The sequence below is a fragment of the Somniosus microcephalus genome, unplaced genomic scaffold (assembly GCF_052327205.1).
Source record: "Somniosus microcephalus isolate GS21.2 unplaced genomic scaffold, FLI_Smic_1.0 unresolved_chr7, whole genome shotgun sequence".
Lineage (NCBI taxonomy): Eukaryota > Metazoa > Chordata > Chondrichthyes > Squaliformes > Somniosidae > Somniosus > Somniosus microcephalus.
In genome coordinates this window covers 29,538,666-29,556,549 of record NW_028225185.1, presented here as the reverse complement: position 1 = coordinate 29,556,549, position 17,884 = coordinate 29,538,666, and the positions used below count along the sequence as shown (strand labels likewise).

General features: G+C 49.6%; 2 protein-coding genes across 4 annotated transcripts in view; one reads left to right on the top strand and one right to left on the bottom strand.

The window, feature by feature from the left end:
• Window positions 1–17,884, bottom strand: part of ftsj1 (FtsJ RNA 2'-O-methyltransferase 1) — a 166,255-nt gene that overhangs the window by 69,968 nt on the left and 78,403 nt on the right. The gene's annotated exons all lie outside the window — the stretch shown is intronic.
• The window catches only part of LOC147086707 (organic solute transporter subunit alpha), a 69,719-nt gene that overhangs the window by 44,666 nt on the left and 7,169 nt on the right, over window positions 1–17,884 (top strand). For both annotated transcript variants that reach the window (XM_085978856.1, XM_085978854.1), the window contains exons 4-5: window positions 4,383–4,538; window positions 13,040–13,151. In XM_085978856.1, coding sequence (XP_085834982.1) covers window positions 4,383–4,538; window positions 13,040–13,151 — 268 coding nt within the window. The remainder of the gene's footprint in view (window positions 1–4,382; window positions 4,539–13,039; window positions 13,152–17,884) is intronic.

The following is a 17,884-nucleotide window of genomic DNA, read 5'->3' as shown; positions in this document are numbered from 1 at the left end:
CTGTACACAATCCCAGTGGACCCAACCCCTTCCCATCCACTCCCACTATACACAATCCCAATGGACCCAACCCCTTCCCATTCACTCCCACTGTACACAATCCCAATGGACCCAACCCCTTCCCATTCACTCCCACTGTACACAATCCCAATGGACCCAACCCCTTCCTATTCACTCCCATTGTACACATTCCCAATGGACCCAATCCCTTCCCATTCGCTCCCATTGTACACAATCACAATGGACCCAATACCTTCCCATTCACTCCCATTGTACACAATCCCAATGAACCCAACCCCTTCCCATTCACTCCCACTGTACACAATTCCAATGAACCCAACCCCTTCCCATTCACTCCCCCTGTACACAATCCCAATGGACCCAACCCCTTCCCATTCACTCCCATTGTACACAATCCCAATGGACCCAACCCCTTCCCATCCACTCCCACTGTCCACAATCCCAATGGACCCCGTCCCTTCCCATTCACTCCCATTGTCCACAATCCCAATGGACCCAAACCCCTTCCCATTCACTCCCACTGTACACAATCACAATGGACGCAACACCTTCCCAATCACTCCCACTATACACAATCCCAATGGACCCAACCCCTTCCCATTCACTCCCACTGTACACAATCCCAATGGACCCAACCCCTTCCCATTCACTCCCCCTGGACACAATCCCAATGGACCCAACACCTTCCCATTCACTCCCACTGTACACAATCCCAATGGACCCAACACCTTCCCATTCACTCCCACTGTACACAATCCCAATGGACCCAATCCCTTCCCATTCACTCCCATTGTACACAATCCCAATGGACCCAACCCCTTCCCATTCACTCCCACTGTACACAATCCCAATGGACCCAAACCCCTTCCCATTCACTCCCACTGTACACAATCCCAATGGACCCAACCCCTTCCCATTCACTCCCACTGTAGACAATCCCAATGGACCCAACCCCTTCCCATTCACTCCCATTGTACACAATCCCAATGGAACCAAACCCCTTCCCATTCACTCCCACTGTACACAATCACAATCCCTTCCCATTCACTCCCACTGTAAACAATCCCAATGGACCCAATCCCTTCCCATTCACTCCCATTGTACACAATCCCAATGGACCCAATCCCCTTCCCATTCACTCCCACTGTACACAATCCCAATGGACGCAATCCCTTCCCATTCGCTCCCATTGTACACAATCCCAATGGACCCAATCCCTTCCCATTCGCTCCCGCTGTACACAATCCCAATGGACCCAATCCCTTCCCATTCACTCCCATTGTGCACAATCCCAATGGACCCAACCCCTTCCCATTCACTTCCACTGCACACAATCCCAATGGACCCAACCCCTTCCCATTCACTCCCACTGTACACAATCCCAGTGGACCCAACCACTTCCCATTCACTTCCATTGTACACAATCCCAATGGACCCAACCCCTTCCCATTCACTCCCATTGTACACAATCCCAGTGGACCCAACCCCTTCCCATTCACTCCCACTGTACACAATCCCAATGGACCCAACCCCTTCCCATTCACTCCCATTGTACACAATCCCAATGGACCCAAACCACTTCCCATTCACTCCCACTGTACAGAATCCCGATGGACCCAACCCCTTCCCATTCACTCCCCCTGTACACAATCCCAATGGACCCAACCCCTTCCCATTCACTCCCACTGTACACAATCCCAATGGACCCAACCACTTCCCATTCACTCCCACTGTACACAATCCCAGTGGACCCAACCCCTTCCCATCCACTCCCACTATACACAATCCCAATGGACCCAATCCCTTCCCATTCACTCCCATTGTACAGAATCCCAATGGACCCAATCCCTTCCCATTCACTCCCACTGTACACAATCCCAATGGACCCAAACCCTTCCTATTCACTCCCATTGTACACAATTCCAGTGGACCCAATCCCTTCCCATTCGCTCCCATTGTACACAATCCCAATGGACCCAATCCCTTCCCATTCACTCCCATTGTACACAATCCCAATGAACCCAACCCCCTTCCCATTCACTCCCACTGTACACAATTCCAATGAACCCAACCCCTTCCCATTCACTCCCCCTGTACACAATCCCAATGGACCCAACCCCTTCCCATTCACTCCCATTGTACACAATCCCAATGGACCCAACCCCTTCCCATCCACTCCCACTGTCCACAATCCCAATGGACCCCGTCCTTTCCCATTCACTCCCATTGTCCACAATCCCAATGGACCCAATCCCTTCCCATTCACTCCCATTGTACACAATCCCAATGGACCCAATCCCTTCCCATTCACTCCCACTGTACACAATCCCAATGGACCCAATCCCTTCCCATTCACTCCCACTGTACACAATCCCAATGGACCCAATCCCTTCCCATTCGCTCCCATTGTACACAATCCCAGTGGACCCAATCCCTTCCTATTCACTCCCATTGTACACAATCCCAATGGACCCAACCCCTTCCCATTCACTCCCATTGTACACAATCCCAATGGACCCAACCCCTTCCCATTCACTCCCACTGTACACAATCCCAATGGACCCAACCCCTTCCCATTCACTCCCATTGTACACAATCCCAATGGATCCAACCCCTTCCCATTCACTCCCATTGTGCACAATACCAATGGACCCAACCCCTTCCCATTCACTCCCACTGTACACAATCCCAATGGACCCAACCCCTTCCCATTCACTCCCACTGTACACAATCCCAATGGACCCAACCCCTTCCCATTCACTCCCACTGTACACAATCCCAATGGACCCAACCCCTTCCCATTCACTCCCACTGTACACAATCCCAATGGACCCAACCCCTTCCCATTCACTCCCACTGTACACAATCCCAACGGACCCAACCCCTTCCCATCCACTCCCACTGTACACAATCCCAATGGACCCAACCCCGTCCCATTCACTCCCACTGTACACAATCCCAATGGACCCAACCCCTTCCCATTCACTCCCACTGTACACAATCCCAATGGACCCAACCCCTTCCCATTCACTCCCACTGTACACAATCCCAATGGACCCAACCCCTTCCCATTCACTCCCACTGTACACAATCCCAATGGACCCAACCCCTTCCCATTCACTCCCACTGTACACAATCCCAATGGACCCAACCCCTTCCCATTCACTCCCATTGTACACAATCCCAATGGACTCAACCCCTTCCCATTCACTCCCACTGTACACAATCCCAATGGACCCAACCCCTTCCCATTCACTCCTACTGTACACAATCCCAATGGACTCAACCCCTTCCTATTCACTCCCACTGTACACAATCCCAATGGACCCAACCCCTTCCCATTCACTCCCAATGTACAGAATCCCAATGGACCCAATCCCTTCCCATTCACTCCCATTGTCCACAATCCCAATGGACCCAACCCCTTCCCATCCACTCCCACTGTACACAATCCCAATGGACCCAACCCCTTCCCATTCACTCCCACTGTACACAATCCCAATGGACCCAACCCCTTCCCTTTCACTCCCATTGTACACAATCCCAATGGACACAACCCCTTCCCATCCACTCCCACTGTACACAATACCAATGGACCCAACCCCTTCCCAATCACTCCCACTGTACACAATACCAATGGACCCAGTCCCTTCCCAATGAATCCCATGTTGGTCCATGTTGGTCTACACCGGGCTCTTCAGCCAGACGAGATGAGGTACGAGGCCGGTTCAGTGGGTCCCTTACATGGATGTAAATGACGTCTCGGGCGGGAGAGGCTGAAAAACCTTTGCCTGTTCCGAACTGTTCAAGTGCTTATGATCATGTGAGCCCAGCCACTCTGTAACTGCTGCTTTCTCCCAGGACTGGAGAATTTTAGCGATGAGGAAAGATCGGAGAGGCTGGGGTTGTTTTCTCTGCGACAGAGGAGGCTGAGGGGAGATTTAATCGAGGTGTATAAAATGATGAGGGGCCCTGGATGGAGTGGATAGGAAGGACCTATTTCCCTGAGCAGAGAGGTCAATAACCAGGGGGGCAGAGATTTAAAGTCATTGGGAGAAGGATTAGAGGGGAGTTGAGGAGAACTTTCTTCACCCAGAGGGTGGTGGGGGTCTGGAACTCACTGCCTGAAAGGGTGGTCGAGGCAGAAACCCTCATCACATTTAAAAAGTACTTGGATACGCACTCGAAGCGCCGTAACCCACAGGGCTACGGACCGAGAGCTGGACAGTGGGATTAGGCTGGAGCGCTCTTTGTCGGCCCGCACGGACACGAGGGGCCGAATGGCCTCCTTCTGCGCTGTAAATTTTTATGATTTTCTGCGCCAGGCTTCACTTTATAATCCAGGCCTTTTCTTTTGACAGCTATCATTGCATAACTCTTTGGAAATTTCTGGTACTGATTACGGATTTCTTCGGCGGGAAGGCGAGGATGCTGGCGCAGTTGGCCGGGGAGAAGGTGTCACCCAGTCCCTTCCCTTGCTGCTGCTGCTGCTGTCTCCCAATGGTCTCCGTCAACCGGTGAGTGTCCGCAGAGAGAGGGAGGGAGAGAACAGAGAGAGAGAGAGAGACAGAGAGAGACACAGAGAGAGAGACAGAGAGAGAGAGAGAGACAGAGAGAGAGAGAGAGAGAGAGACAGAGAGGAGAGAGAGAGAGACAGAGAGAGAGAGAGAGAGAGAGAGATACAGAGAGACAGAGAGTGAGACCGAGAGAGAGAGACAGAGAGAGAGACAGAGAGAGAGACAGAGAGTGAGAGAGAGACAGAGAGAGAGAGAGAGAGGGAGAGAGAGACAGAGAGAGAGACAGAGAGACAGAGAGAGAGACAGAGAGAGAGAGAGAGACAGAGAGAGAGCGAGACAGAGAGAGAGAGAGAGAGAGAGAGAGAGAGAGAGACAGACAGACAGACAGAGAGCGAGACAGAGAGAGCGAGAAGGCACTGCTAGGGCGGTGAGCAGGATGGCGGAAAAGGCCAGCAGGGAATTCCCCGAGGCGCGGATCGTGATCTCCACACTACTGCCCAGAAAGGACACCCCAGCCTATATAATCCACAACACCAACAGGGAGATCGACACGAGATGTTCTGTCTTCCCCAACGTCTACCTGGCCCATCATCCAAACATCAACACAAGGGACCTCTATGACGAAATACATCTACTCAAACAGCGGATGTGGGTCTTCGCAAGAAACCTCATAAACACTGCCAAAAGACGCAGCCCTCCCACCCCCTCTACCATTGGGAGCCCTAACCCAAACAGGACCACCAATGTCCCCCACCCCCCTATACAAAACCAACGACAGAACCGTGCTTTTATACCTGACCCCAGACCCCCCTCTAGACCACAGACTGTAGACCAAGAACTGAGAAAGATCATGACGATGATGAGCAGCCTGATAGAAAGCCAGAGAGGAATGCACTAAATTATTAATATTGTCATTTTATCATTATCATTATTGTTATCTTATCATTACTATTACTATTATTAGATAGCTATATGTGCATGCCTCATGAAATTTATACTAAATCGTCATTTAGCATTATAGAAAATAGTGTTTCCACACTCATCCCACAAAATAGGTCCATTTTATTTCGTTTTTTGAACTATATAAATGCGTTCTTTCCACATAAGCTGCTGGAATATCCAGGGTCTCCGCTCCTCAACTTTTGGGATGAAGAGTACAGACCCTGAATTCCTAAAAGCTATAAAAGACATTGATATAATTGTGTTAACAGAAACATGGTGCCAAAAGGACATGCCGACCCACTGTCCTCCAATGTACCATGAAATCATTGTGCCCTCAGTAAAGAACACTAAGACACGCAAGGGCAGAACCTCCGGGGGAATCCTGGTGTGGTATAAAGGAGAACTGAACAAACACATCTCACCGATAAAACAGGGAAAATCACACGTATGGCTAAAATTAGATAAAAATATAGGAATAGCAAAAAACGATGTTTACTTATGTGCGATCTACATACCTCCAATAGAATCGCCATATTTTGAAGAGGAGTTATTTGATACTCTCCACATGGAAATCAGCCATTTCCAGGCCCAAGGAAAGGTGCTACTATGTGGGGACCTAAATGCAAGGACCGGATGTGAACCTGACTTCATAGACCCACAGGGCAACAACCATGTGTTTGGCCAGACCCCTCTATATGTCACACCAGCCATCGCAAATCGGAACAACCTCGATTGCGAAATAAATAAAAGCGGTAGGGAGGTAGTGCAACTCTGCCGAGCCTTAGGCCTGTACATAGTCAACGGTAGGTTCAGAGGGGACTCCTTAGGGAGACTCACATATTCCTCAACTCTTGGGTCTAGTGTGGTGGATTATACAATCACTGACCTGGACCCCTGCGATATCAACGCATTCACTGTCAGGCAGCAATCCCCCCTCTCAGACCATAACCAAATAAATGTGTACCTTAAACTTTCTGCCCAAACTACAGACACAAAAAAGGAACCCAGTAAGCTACATAAAATAAACCAGACATACAGATGGGCCCCAGACAGTGGAGATAAATTCATCACAGCACTAAATTCACCTGATCTCACAAGTAAAATATCAAAATTTAAAGAAAATCTATATGAGATCACCAGAGATGGTGTAAATATGGTCATAGAGGATATAAATATGATCTTCCATGAGGCAGCTGTAAAAGCCGACCTTGTGAAACAGAAGAGGAAACGTTACAAAAGACAAAATAAAAATGAGAAATGGTTTGACCACGAATGCAAAAATGCCAGAAAAGACCTGAGAAAAATATCAAACCAAAAGCATCGCCAACCAAACAATCCAGACCTACGTATTAGATACAATGAGACCCTCAAAAGATATAAACACACCATTAGGAACAAAACACAAAATTATACCCACAAAATACTCGAAGAAATTGAAAACTCCACTAATCCAAATCAATTCTGGGAAATGTGGAATAACCTGAGTACAACACAATTGCAAGCATTACCAATCCAAGATGGCGACATCTGGAGAACACATTTTGAAAACCTCTACAAAGACTTCCCAATAAACGAAACAAACCCAAGTCAACATCATGTCACAGAAAAACTCCACACATTAGAAGCAACAATTAAAGACAACCAAAACCCTCTAGACTCCCCAATCACATGGAAAGAACTGGCCACAAAAACAAAATCTCTCCACCTAAAGAAAGCCTGTGGTCCAGACAACATCAAAAATGAAATGCTCAAGTTCAGCAATATGGAGATGCGGGGTGCGGTACTCAAGTTATTCAACATCATATTACGTTCAGGCTGTTTTCCCAATATCTGGTGCCAAGGTCTCATCTCTCCCATATATAAAAGTGGAAACAAATCAGACCCAAATAACTACCGCGGCATCTGTGTCAACAGTTGTCTAGGGAAATTATTCTGCAGTATTCTAAATAGTAGATTACTGGATTTTCTTAACAAACATAATATCCTCAGAAAAAATCAAATAGGCTTTCTTCCAAAACACCGCACCACCGACCATATCTATACCCTTCACACTCTCATTGAAAAACATATACACCAAACAAAAAATGGGAAAATATTCGCTTGTTTCATTGACTTCAAGAAAGCCTTTGACTCTATCTGGCACGAAGGGCTCTATTATAAACTTCTTCAGTGCGGAATAGGGGGCAAAGTCTATGACCTTATTAAATCGATGTATCTGAAAAATAAATGCGGGGTCAAAATTGGAGACAAACGCACCGGTTTCTTCACCCAGAGAAGAGGCGTCCGGCAGGGCTGCAATTTGAGCCCGACCCTGTTCAACATATACATAAATGAATTAGCAGACATGCTGGAGCAAAGCGATTCACCGGTTCTCTGTCTCCTGGATGGAGAAGTGAAATCCCTGTTCTATGCGGACGACCTGGTTCTGCTGTCTCCCACAGAACAGGGATTACAGCAACAACTAGACCTACTCGACAAATACTGCCAAAACTGGGCTCTAACAGTAAATCTAAAGAAAACCAACATCATGATTTTTCAAAAAAGGCCCAGGTGTCAGGAAAACAAATACCAGTTTACTCTCAGTGATACCATCATAGGACACACTATGAGCTACACTTACCTTGGTCTAACCATTACAGCATCAGGGAGCTTCAGCATAGCAGTGAATGCACTAAAAGAAAAAGCCCGAAGAGCCCTATATGCAATAAAAAGAAAATTCTACAACATCCAAATCCCAATCAAAATCTGGCTCAAAATATTTGACAGCATAATCCTGCCCATTGCGCTGTACGGTAGTGAAGTATGGGGCCCGCTAAATCATCATAGCTACACTAAATGGGAAAAACACACAATAGAAGCCCTACATGCAGAATTTTGCCGAAGCATCCTTCGCACCCAAAGGAAAACACCAACAAATGCATGCAGAGCCGAACTAGGCAGATACCCACTGATAATAAACATCCAAAAACGAGCACTAAAATTCCTAAATCACCTCAAAACTAGCTCCCCAGACACCCTTCATTTTAAAGCCTTCCAGACCCAAGAGCTAAACCCAGAAAAGAGTCCCCTGAGTCAGCTGCTACTGAAACTAAGTACTCCTACTCAGCCGGACCCTGACCAGTCCCAGACCAACACTGCCGTCCAAACACCAATCCGAGTGAACCAAATCATTAAACAATGCAAAGAAACCTACCTGGAACATTGGAACAAAATAACCAAAAGCCAAAGCAGATTAGAATGTTACCGGGCCCTAAAAAGAGAATATAAACTGGCAGACTATCTCTCGACCATCAGAGACACAAAACAGAGACAGACCCTCACCAGGTACAGACTAAGCGACCACCAACTGGCAATTGAAAAAGGGAGATACAAGAAATCCTGGCAGCCTAGAGAGAATAGAATATGTGATCAATGTCTGACCGGCGAGGTTGAAACAGAAATGCATTTCCTCCTAAAATGTGAAAAATTCAACACATCAAGAAACATATTATTTAACAAGCTCAGCCAAACAACCCCAGATTTCAAAGATTTGGATGACCTGTCAAAATTAAGATTAGTCCTGGGAGAAGGAGACAGACCATACCTTGGTGCCAAATATGTAACAACATGTCACAACCTGAGGACTGTTTAAAATTAATACTGAATGTACCCAATGATGTACAAAGACTGTTTAAGTTAATATTGTTTAAAAGTAATATGGTATGTACCCAACAAGGGTCAAAATTGTTTGACACCTACAGAATGTTGGAAAACTGTACTTTTTTGTTGTGAAAGCTTTGGCAATATGGTTCTCTGTAAACTTTCATGCCAATAAAGCATTTGAATTGAATTGAATTGAATTGAGAGAGAGACAGAGAGAGAGAGAGCGAGACAGAGAGAGACAGAGAGAGAGACAGAGAGAGAGACAGAGAGAGAGAGAGAGACAGAGAGAGAGAGAGACAGAGAGAGAGAGAGACAGAGAGAGAGAGAGAGATAGAGAGAGAGAGAGAGAGACAGAGAGAGAGAGAGAGATAGAGAGACAGAGAGAGAGCAAGACAGAGAGAGAGAGAGAGAGCAGAGAGAGAGACAGAGAGAGGGAGAGAGATAGAGAGAGAGAGAGAGACAGAGAGAGAGAGACAGAGAGAGAGACAGAGAGAGAGAGACAGAGAGAGAGAGAGAGAGAGAGACAGAGAGAGAGAGAGAGACAGAGAGAGAGAGAGACAGAGGGAGAGAGAGAGACAGAGAGAGAGAGAGACAGAGAGAGAGACAGAGAGAGAGAGAGAGACAGAGAGAGAGGGAGAGAGAGAGACAGAGAGAGCAAGACAGAGAGAGAGAGAGACAGAGAGAGAGACAGAGAGAGAGAGAGACAGAGAGAGAGGGAGAGAGAGAGACAGAGAGAGCGAGACAGAGAGAGAGAGAGACAGAGAGACACAGAGAGAGAGAGACAGAGAGAGAGAGAGAGACAGAGAGAGAGAGAGAGAGAGACAGAGAGAGAGAGAGAGACAGAGGGAGAGAGAGAGACAGAGAGAGAGAGACAGAGAGAGAGAGTGACAGAGAGAGAGAGAGACAGAGGGAGAGAGAGACAGAGAGAGAGAGAGAGAGGGGGAGACAGAGCGAGAGAGAGAGAGACAGAGAGAGAGAGAGAGAGACAGAGACAGAGGGAGAGAGAGACAGAGAGAGAGAGGGAGAAAGAGAGAGAGAGAGACAGAGGGAGACAGAGGGAGAGAGAGAGAGAGACAGAGAGAGAATATAAACTAAAAAGAGAATATAAACTGGCAGACTACCTCACGACCATCAGAGACACAAAACAGAGACAGACCCTCACCAGGTACAGACTAAGCGACCACCAACTGGAAATTGAAAAAGGCAGATACAAGAAATCCTGGCAGCCTAGAGAGAATAGAATATGCGATCAATGTCTGGCTGGCGAGGTTGAAACAGAAATGCATTTCCTCCTAAAATGCGAAAAATTCAACACATCAAGAAACATATTATTCAACAAGCTAAGCCAAACAACCCCAGATTTCAAGGAATTGGATGATCTGTCAAAATTGAGATTAGTCCTAGGAGAAGGAGACAGACCATACCTTGGGGCCAAATATGTAACAACATGTCACAACCTGAGGACTGTTTAAAATTAAGACTGTTTAAAATTAATATTGAACGTACCAAATGAAGTACAAAGACTGTTTAAAATTAATATTGTTTAAAAGTAATATTGTATGTACCCAACAAATGTCAAATCGATTGACACCTACAGAATGTTGGAAAACTGTACCTTTTTGCTATGTAAGCTTTGGCAATATGGTTCTCTGTAAACTTTCATGCCAATAAAGCATTTTAATTGGAATTGGAATTGGAATTGGAGAGACAGAGACAGAGAGAGAGAGAGAGAAACAGAGAGAGAGACAGAGAGAGAGAGTGAGAGAGAGAGAGCTAGGACGAAGGATGTAACGCTTGGTTGAAGAGTTGGGTTTTAAGGAGGGTCTTAAAGGTGCAGAGACGGAGAGGGGAAGGGTTTTGGAGCAAATTCCACAGCTTAGCGCCGAGATAGCTGAAGACTTGGCGACCAGTGGTGGAGAGGGGGGTGTGGTGGGGGGAGGTTGGGGTGCTGTGCAAGAGGCCAGAGTCAGGATTGGAGAGTTTGGGAGAGGGGGGTTGTGGGGACTGGAGGAGGTTACAGAGATAGGGATGGGGGCGAGGAGGCCATGGAGGGATCTGAAGACGAGGAGGAGAATTTTGAAATCGAGGTGTTGCCGGACCAGGAGCCAGTGTAGGTCAGCGTGCACAGAGGGTGATGGGTGAACGGGACTGGGTGTGAGTTAGGACACGGGGCAGTGAGCACAGTGGGTGATGGGTGAACAGGACTGGGTGTGAGTTAGGACACGGGGCAGTGAGCACAGGGGGGTGATGGTGTGAACGGGACTGGGTGTGAGTTAGGACACGGGGGCAGCGAGCACAGGGGGTGATGGGTGAACGGGACTGGGTGTGAGTTAGGACACGGGGCAGTGAGCACAGGGGGTGATGGGTGAACGGGACTGGGTGTGAGTTAGGACACGGGGCAGTGAGCACAGGGGGTGATGGGTGAACGGGACTGGGTGTGAGTTAGGACACGGGGCAGCGAGCACAGGGGGTGATGGGTGAACGGGACTGGGTGTGAGTTAGGACACGGGGCAGTGAGCACAGGGGGTGATGGGTGAACGGGACTGGGTGTGAGTTAGGACACGGGGCAGTGAGCACAGGGGGTGATGGGTGAACGGGACTGGGTGTGAGTTAGGACACGGGGCAGTGAGCACAAGGGGTGATGGGTGAACGGGACTGGGTGTGAGTTAGGACACGGGGCAGTGAGCACAGGGGGTGATGGGTGAACGGGACTCGGTGTGAGTTAGGACACGGGGCAGTGAGCACAGGGGGTGATGGGTGAACGGGACTGGGTGAGAGTTAGGACACGGGGCAGTGAGCACGGGGTGATGGGTGAACGGGACTGGGTGTGAGTTAGGACACGGGGCAGTCAGCACAGGGGGTGATGGGTGAACGGGACTGGGTGTGAGTTAGGACACGGGGCAGTGAGCACAGGGGGTGATGGGCGAAGGGGACTGGGTGTGAGTTAGGACACGGGGCAGTGAGCACAGGGGGTGATGGGTGAACGGGACTCGGTGCGAGTTAGGACACGGGGCAGTGAGCACAGGGGGTGATGGGTGAACGGGACTGGGTGTGAGTTAGGACACGGGGCAGTGAGCACAGGGGGTGATGGGTGAACGGGACTGGGTGCGAGTTTGGACACGGGGCAGTGAGCACAGGGGGTGATGAGTGAACGGGACTCGGTGCGAGTTAGGACACGGGGCAGTGAGCACAGGGGGCGATGGGTGAACGAGACTGGGTGTGAGTTAGGACACGGGGCAGTGAGCACAGGGGGCGATGGGTGAACGAGACTGGGTGTGAGTTAGGACACGGGGCAGTGAGCACAGGGGGTGATGGGTGAACGGGACTGGGTGTGAGTTAGGACACGGGGCAGTGAGCACAGGGGGTGATGGGTGAACGGGACTGGGTGTGAGTTAGGACACGGGGCAGTGAGCACAGGGGGTGATGGGTGAACGGGACTGGGTGTGAGTTAGGACACGGGGCAGTGAGCACGGGGTGATGGGTGAACGGGACTGGGTGTGAGTTAGGACACGGGGCAGTGAGCACAGGGGGTGATGGGTGAACGGGACTGGGTGTGAGTTAGGACACGGGGCAGCGAGCACAGGGGGTGATGGGTGAACGGGACTTGGTGCGAGTTAGGACACGGGGCAGCGAGCACAGGGAGGTGATGGGTGAACGGGACTTGGTGTGAGTTAGGGACACGGGGCAGCTGAGTTTTAGATGAGTTGATGGTTACGGAGGGTGGAAGGATTGAAGCCGGGCGAGGAGAGCGCCGGAACAGTCGAGTCTGGAGGGGACAAAGTTACAGACGAGGGTTTCAGCAGCGGAGGAGCTGAGGCGGGGCGGAGACAGGCGATGTTATGGACAGGGGAAGTAGGTTGCCACACGTTTGACCTGGGGCTGCGAGGTAATAGGAGGTTACCTTTCTTCTTCCTCAGGTTGAGTCTGAGGTGGATGACAGCGGCCGTGTTCCAGTTATCGGTGGTCAGGACCATACTGCTCTTCGTCATGCTCGTGTTGTGGACTGACGAGCAGTACGATTACGGAGATGTGAGTATCTCCTGCAAATCCCCGAGCGTGACCAGCCCGCTCTCGCTTAGAGACCGTGTGGCCTCTTACCCCCAGGGCAGGTACAGCACGGGTTAGATACAGAGTAAAGCTCCCTCTACACTGTCCCCATCAAACACTCCCACGGCAGGTACAGCACGGGTTAGATACAGAGTAAAGCTCCCTCTGCACTGTCCCCATCAAACACTCCCAGGGCAGGTACAGCACAGGTTAGATACAGAGTAAAACTCCCCCTACACTGTCCCCATCAAACACGCCCAGGGCAGGTACAGCACAGGTTAGATACAGAGTAAAACTCCCTCTACACTGTCCTCATCAAACACTCCCAGGGCAGGTACAGCACGGGTTAGATACAGAGTAAAGCTCCCTCTACACTGTCCCATCAAACACTCCCAGGGCAGGGACAGCACGGGTTAGATACAGAGTAAAGCTCCCTCTACACTGTCCCATCAAACACTCCCAGGGCAGGTACAGCACAGGTTAGATACAGAGTAAAGCTCCCTCTACACTGTCCATCAAACACTCCCAGGACAGGTACAGCACAGGGTTAGGTACAGAGTAAAGCTCCCTTTACACTGTCCCCATCAAACACTCCCCGGGCAGGTACAGCATGGGTTAGATACAGAGTAAAGCTCCCTCTACACTGTCCCATCAAACACTCCCAGGGCAGGTACAGCACGGGTTAGATACAGAGTAAAGCTCCCTCTACACTGTCCCATCAAACACTCCCAGGGCAGGTACAGCACGGGGTTAGATACAGAGTAAAGCTCCCTCTACACTGTCCCCATCAAACACTCCCAGGGCAGGTACAGCACGGGTTAGATACAGAGTAAAGCTCCCTCTACACTGTCCCATCAAACACTCCTGGGCAGGTACAGCACAGGTTAGATACAGAGTAAAGCTCCCTCTACACTGTCCCCATCAAACACTCCCAGGGCAGGTACAGCAAGGGTTAGATACAGAGTAAAGCTCTCTCTACACTGTCCCCATCAAACACTCCCAGGGCAGGTACAGTACGGGTTAGATACAGAGTAAAGCTCCCTCTACACTAGTCCCATCAAACACTCCCAGGGCAGGTACAGCACGGGTTAGAGACAGAGTAAAGCTCCCTCTACACTGTCCCAATCAAACACTCCCAGGGCAGGTACAGCATGGGTTAGATACAGAGTAAAGCTTCCTCTACACTGTCCCATCAAACACTCCCAGGGCAGGTACAGCACGGGTTAGATACAGAGTAAAGCTCCCTCTACACTGTCCCCATCAAACACTCCCAGGGCAGGTACAGTACGGGTTAGATACAGAGTAAAGCTCCCTCTACACTGTCCCATCAAACACTCCCAGGGCAGGTACAGCACGGGTTAGATACAGAGTAAAGCTCCCTCTACACTGTCCCCATCAAACACTCCCCGGGCAGGTACAGCATGGGTTAGATACAGAGTAAAGCTCCCTCTACACTGTCCCCATCAAATACTCCCAGGGCAGGTACAGCACGGGGTTAGATACAGAGTAAAGCTCCCTCTGCACTGTCCCCATCAAACACGCCCAGGGCAGGTACAGCACAGGGTAGATACAGAGTAAAACTCCCTCTACACTGTCCCCATCAAACATTCCCAGGGCAGGTACAGCACGGGTTAGATACAGAGTAAAGCTCCCTCCACCCTGTCCCATCAACACTCCCAGGACAGGTACAGCACAGGGTTAGATACAGAGTAAAGCTCCCTCTACACTGTCCCCATCAAACACTCCCCGGGCAGGTACAGCATGGGTTAGATACAGAGTAAAGCTCCCTCTACACTGTCCCGTCAAACACTCCCAGGGCAGGTACAGCACGGGTTAGATACAGAGTAAAGCTCCCTCTACACTGTCCCATCAAACACTCCCAGGGCAGGTACAGCACGGGATTAGATACAGAGTAAAGCTCCCTCTACACTGTCCCCATCAAACACTCCCAGGGCAGGTACAGCACGGGTTAGATACAGAGTAAAGCTCCCTCTACACTGTCCCATCAAACACTCCCTGGGCAGGTACAGCACAGGTTAGATACAGAGTAAAGCTCCCTCTACACTGTCCCCATCAAACACTCCCAGGGCAGGTACAGTACGGGTTAGATACAGAGTAAAGCTCCCTCTATACTGTCCCATCAAACACTCCCAGGGCAGGTACAGCACGGGGTTAGAGACAGAGTAAAGCTCCCTCTACACTGTCCCCATCAAACACTCCCAGGGCAGGTACAGCATGGGTTAGATACAGAGTAAAGCTCCCTCTACACTGTCCCCATCAAACACTCCCTGGGCAGGTACAGTACGGGTTAGATACAGAGTAAAGCTCCCTCTACACTGTCCCATCAAACACTCCCAGGGCAGGTACAGCACGGGTTAGATACAGAGTAAAGCTCCCTCTACACTGTCCCCATCAAACACTCCCAGGGCAGGTACAGCATGGGTTAGATACAGAGTAAAGCTCCCTCTACACTGTCCCCATCAAACACTCCCAGGGCAGGTACAGTACGGGTTAGATACAGAGTAAAGCTCCCTCTACACTGTCCCATCAAACACTCCCAGGGCAGGTACAGCACGGGTTAGATACAGAGTAAAGCTCCCTCTACACTGTCCCCATCAAACACTCCCAGGGCAGGTACAGCACTTTTTAGATGCAGAGTAAAGCTCCCTCTACACTGTCCCATCAAACACTCCCAGGGCAGGTACAGCACGGGTTATATACAGAGTAAAGCACCCTCTACACTGTCCTATCAAACACTCCCAGGGCAGGTACAGCACGGGTTAGATACAGAGTAAAGCTCCCTCTACACTGTCCCGTCAAACACTCCCAGGGCAGGTACAGCACGGGTTAGATACAGAGTAAAGCTCCCTCGACACTGTCCCATCAAACACTCCCAGGGCAGGTACAGCACGGGTTAGATACAGAGTAAAGCTCCCTCTACACTGTCCCCATCAAACACTCCCAGGGCAGGTACAGCACGGGTTAGATACAGCGTAAAGCTCCCTCTACACTGTCCCCATCAAACACTCCCAGGGCAGGTACAGCACGGGTTAGATACAGAGTAAAGCTCCCTCTACACTGTCCCATCAAACACTCCCAGGGCAGGTACAGCACGGGTTAGATACAGAGTAAAGCTCCCTCTACACTGTCCCATCAAACACTCCCAGGGCAGGTACAGCACGGGTTAGATACAGAGTAAAGCTCCCTCTACACTATCCCATCAAACACTCCCAGGGCAGGTACAGCATGGGTTAGATACAGAGTAAAGCTCCCTCTACACTGTCCCCATCAAACACTCCCAGGGCAGGTACAGCACGGGTTAGATACAGAGTAAAGCTCCCTCTACACTGTCCCATCAAACACTCCCAGGGCAGATACAGCACGGGTTAGATACAGAAACATAGAAACATCGAAGATAGGAGCAGGAGTCGGCCATTCGGCCCCTCGAGCCTGCTCCGCCATTTAATGAGATCATGGCTGATCATCCAAATTCAGTACCCGGTCCCTGCCTTCTCCCCATATCCCTTGATCCCTTTAGCCTCAAGAAATATATCTAACTCCTTGTTGAATATATTTAATGAATTGGCCTCAATTGCCCTTTTGTGGTTGAGAATTCCACAGGTTCACCACACTCTGGGTGAAGAAATACCTCCTCATCTCAGTCCTAAATGGCTTACCCCTTATCCTTAGACTGTGACCCCTGGTTCTGGACTCCCCTGCCATCGGGAACATCCTTCCTGCATCTAGTCTGTCTAGTCCTGTTAGAATTTTGTAAGTTTCAATGAGATCCCCTCTCATTCTTCTAAACTCCAGCGAGTATAAGCCCAATCGACCCAATCTCTCCTCATACGTCATTCCTGCCATCCCAGGTATCAGTCTGGTGAATCTTCGCTGCACTCCCTCCATGGCAAGAACATCCTTCCTCAGATAAGGCGACCAAAACTGCACACAATACTCAAGGTGCGGTCTCACCAAGGCCCTGTACAACTGGAGCAAGACATCCTTGTTCCTGTACTCGAACCCTCTCGCTACGAAGGCCAACATACCATTTGCCTTCTTAACCGCCTGCTGCACCTGCATGCTTACCTTCAGCGACTGGTGCACAAGGACACCCAGGTCTCGTTGCACTTTCCCTTTTCCCAATCTGTTGCCGTTCAGATAATAATCTGTCTTACTGTTTTTGCCACCAAAGTGGATAACCTCACATTTATCCACATTATACTGCATTTGCCATGCATCTGCCCAATCACCCAACCTGTCCAAATCACCCTGGAGTTTCTCGGCATCCTCCTCACAGCACACACGCCCACCCAGCTTTGTGTCGTCTGCAAACTTGGAGATATTACTTCAAGTTCCCTCATCTAGATCATTTAAATATATTGTGAATAGCTGGGGTCCTAGCATCGATTCCTGCGGTACCCCTCTAGTCACTGCCTGCCACTCAGAAAAAGACCCGTTTATTCCAACTCTTTGCTTCCTGTCTGCCAACCAGTTCTCTATCCAAGTCAATACCTTACCCCCAATCCCATGTGCCTTAACTTTACACGCCAATCTCTTATGCAGGACCTTATCGAAAGCCTTCTGAAAGTCCAAATACACCACATCCACTGGTTCTCCCTTATCTATTCTACCAGTTACATCCTCAAAAAATTCCAGTAGATTAGCCAAGCGCGATTTACGTTTTGTAAATCCATGTTGACTTTGTCCGATCCTGT